This window comes from Triticum dicoccoides, chromosome 5B (assembly GCF_002162155.2).
Source record: "Triticum dicoccoides isolate Atlit2015 ecotype Zavitan chromosome 5B, WEW_v2.0, whole genome shotgun sequence".
In the NCBI taxonomy this organism is placed as follows: domain Eukaryota; kingdom Viridiplantae; phylum Streptophyta; class Magnoliopsida; order Poales; family Poaceae; genus Triticum; species Triticum dicoccoides.
In genome coordinates, this window is record NC_041389.1 from 331,320,309 (window position 1) to 331,323,970 (window position 3,662).

The 3,662-nt window shown below is 44.3% G+C and overlaps 1 protein-coding gene across 1 annotated transcript; it reads right to left on the minus strand.

Annotated features, from left to right (window-relative positions):
• Positions 1-1,125: 1,125 nt before the first annotated feature.
• On the minus strand, positions 1,126-3,184 carry LOC119308733 (30S ribosomal protein 2, chloroplastic-like). Its single transcript, XM_037584871.1, has 4 exons — positions 2,775-3,184; positions 2,260-2,361; positions 1,876-2,172; positions 1,126-1,389 (listed from the first exon to the last, which is right to left on the minus strand). Exons 1-4 carry the CDS (start codon positions 3,069-3,071, stop codon positions 1,351-1,353), a joined length of 735 nt encoding a protein of 244 aa, XP_037440768.1. The 5' UTR covers positions 3,072-3,184; the 3' UTR covers positions 1,126-1,350.
• Between the last annotated feature and the right edge of the window lie 478 nt (positions 3,185-3,662).

Below are 3,662 nucleotides of genomic sequence, written 5' to 3' on the forward strand. Positions count from 1 at the left end.
GGACTAGGTTCGATTTTGGAGTTGAGGGATCCTTTCTAAACTTTCGATAAAGTTGAGGGACGAAAAATATACTTATCCCTAAAGTGATTGAGCATCATTGAAAATTTTAATCGAAGCCTAACTTGAGCTTATTACTCTTGAGGACTGTGCATTCTCTAGACGGTTAGGCGTCTGTTGAAGAGCATCCAGAGTGTGGATTTGCCAAAGAACAAGTATGTGAAGGTCCAAAGATCATCTCAAGATCTACCCCGGGCGACTGGGGAAGTTCCAAGGAACTTAGCTCAGGGAAATAAGGTGAGGACTAAGTTTTCTCGGAGCTCTAGCTCGGCCTCTCCAATCCAGACGTAGAAATGTGCCAACTGTTTGAACTAGCGTAACATATCTATGTGCCTTCGCCGAGCAACGGGTTCTATTTCTTCCCACTACCTTTACTTTTTGTAGTTTCTTCTGCGTTGAAGAATTTTCCTTCATTCTTTGTGGCTGTTGCGAAGACTTGTGTGAGTATTTTCCATTATCCGCTACCTAGCTTTATGATTAGCTTTGTACTATATTTCTTCTATCTAGCGTGCTTCTGACTCTAGTTATTAGTTTTGCCTTGCATGCTTCTCAGTTTGTGACTGTTTAAGTTCAGTACTTGCATAGTTCTGTTCACTCTCATTTTCTTCGGATAGCGTGTTTTCCGAAGAAATGGTCAAAAAAAATTCTCCGGTTCACGCCCCACCCCCTTTGGTCGATAACTTGATGCTACATAGCCTTTGGAGAGGTGTCTTTTTATAACATTTCAGAAGAAAGGACAGAAAACATATACAGTTCCCTCCAGTGGTTGAAGCTATCAACTTGTGAATATTCACAGAACGTCAAGGCTAACATTTATATACCAAAGTTTCAGTGAAACCTATGATATCCGCTGAACGCATTTGAAAGCATCTCATCAGGCGGATTCAAAAGCTAAATCATGAATTCGGTGCAGCAAAACGGTCTTGCTGTCTATGTTTCTGATGCGTCCAGCTTTGGATGTATCCTTGAAAAATAAAACGGTCTTGCTGAAAGCATACAATTTGATGCAAGTGAAGAAAAGAAACATCAACAACAAAGTGAATAAACCATGCTGCTCATGAGCAATCATTTAGAAATGCTGGTAAACAACAGCTGCTTCATATGAACAACGGGCTTGACAATCAAAATTCTTCCATTTGTTGTTATTATACAAAAAATTGCTTAGAGCCAGAGTGAAATTACATCAAAGGCCTTTAAAACTTTGTTATAAAATCTAGTCTCAAACTTCCCCTTGTCTACCGGTGTTCTCCGAGATATTCTCCCCTTGACTCCAATGTGAAATTTCTGCTATGCCTATGCTCTATTCACACGGATGGTTTGTCCTTCCAATTCCTGAAATCACATTAAGTTGCAGAGCAATAAAACACATGGGAAAATGTTTTAGATTATGGGTCATACAAGGCATAGTGTGGGACAAATTTTCATGTTGATAACCCAAGAGCCATGCATGTCTACCAAATGGTTTACTGGGTACAAGAAAAAGTTGTTTGCTTGGGAGTGGTCTACCACTTCGCTTTGACAGATGTGGCTTACATTTTTTGAATAGCAAACTCAGGTGTGATAATTCACGTGATGAAATATCAAAGTAAATTTGACCAGTAGTCTAGGCATTAAAAAATATAATTTGGTCTGAATTTGATCTAGTTCATCTGAACATGCAAAGTTGGTCCTGATTTGTTTCAAACATTATTATTATCTCCGTAGCTGTCGCATATCAAGTTTTGAAACCATAGTCTGCTTTTTATTGTCAAGTGATGTAATGTGATCAGGAAACAACTGCACACTAGCAGGTGGCATTTTTGTGCAAAAGAAGCTTACTGCATTGTTGAAAGTAGAAACCGCAGCTTCCACTTCTTCCTCTGAAGAAAACGTGACAAACCCATATCCCTTGGACTTTGGAGTTCCCGGAATTCGGGATACCGTGGCACTGAGGACCTCCCCTTTTTCAGAGAAGAAGTTCTTGAGCACTTCCGTTGTCACTTTCTTTGCAAGATTGCCAACATAAACCTTGTACTGGCTGTCCACAAACGAAGGTTCCGATTCCGGTGCAGATGTATCAATGTTTGGTAAGAAGCTCTCTGTCACATTCACTTTAATTTTTCTACCTCCAACCTCCTGGTACAATCAAAGCACAAACACACGTCACTCGTGCATCCACTGCATGCATAAGCATGACCGGACAAACGACGGGATGAAGCTTACGGTGTCATTCAGGCTCTCAATGGCGGCAGCGACCTCCTCCGCCGTGCTCATCGTGACAAACCCGAATCGCCGGCTCCGACCACTATACTTGTCATACATAACCTGTGAAATTATCAGGCAAGCAATCATTTTAGTGATATAAATACCAAGATACGGCAAGCAATTCATCACCATAGCCATTTGCATGTTACATTGTTTCTATCTTGTAAAATTGGCAGGAAAACTATGATAGTTGATCCCTCCCTAGGGTTTGCATACATCAGGCTCTAGTTATTTGTGTGGTCCAACTCTAGACCGACATGATGCAGGGGCCGGAGGTTTCAACCTCCTTAATAAATAAATAAAAAAACAAGAACAAGAACATGATAAGAACTAAATATTATACTAGTATAGTGAGTAAACAACAGAATGTTTGGAGAATTCGTTATCGCGACCAGATGACGAATTCGATCTTGGAGTGGGTACTGGGCGCGTCGCCGATACTAGAGCAGCATTACATTGCACTAGTGCGTTACCTCGGCCCGCACGACGGTGCCGTGTGCGGCGAACATCGCCGACAGCTCGTCGTTGGTGACGGTCCTGGGGATGTTCCCCACGTAGAGCTTCCGCGTGGCCAGCTCCTCGGGCGCCTCCATCACCGCGGAGGAGGCGAGCACCTTCACCGCCGCCCGGCGCCTCGCCCGCGCCGCCGCGCCGGCCGGGGGCGCGGCGCGGAATGACACGCGGGCGGGGGTCGAGGCGGATGCGGGGCTCCGGCAGCAGCGGCGGTGGAGGGAGTGAGGGGCCGCTAGAGAGGAGATGGTGGTCGCCATTGGAGCTAGAGTGGCTGGAGAGGACACGGGTGAGGGGAGGAATGGGGTGGCGAAGCGAGGAGGGAGGAGGCAAGGGAAGAACGTTATCCGGATTCCGGTGTGGTTTTGTTGGGCCGCTGTGCTCTGTCGGAGGGATGCTCTGCTCACTGGTGCTTCCAGACTGAAAACGGCCCCCCATAAAAAACATAATTTTTCTTTGAACAAATACAAATAAGTCATTGTATATGTATGTACAATATTACAAAATTTCATGTCAAGACTGCATCCACAGCTGAAAAGGAGCAAATGTGATTTCAGGCACTACACCGCGCGAGCGGTTAGCTATCTCAAAAAGATGATTTCATGCACCATCACTTTTTTTGTCTTGGACACTCTTAAAGCATGTCCAATAGAGCCCTTAAACCCTAAAAAACAGAAATAATCATTTTTTTACGTGTTGGACAAAAAAAATGCGTAGACTAGAACCCCTTAACCCTTAAACCCTTAAAAAAATTTAAGGATCGGACCTGCAAACCCTCTCCCAACATGTAGAAGTGAGGATTGGGGGGCAAAATCTATCCCAACCCTCAGTTCGATCCGGCCACGAGCGGG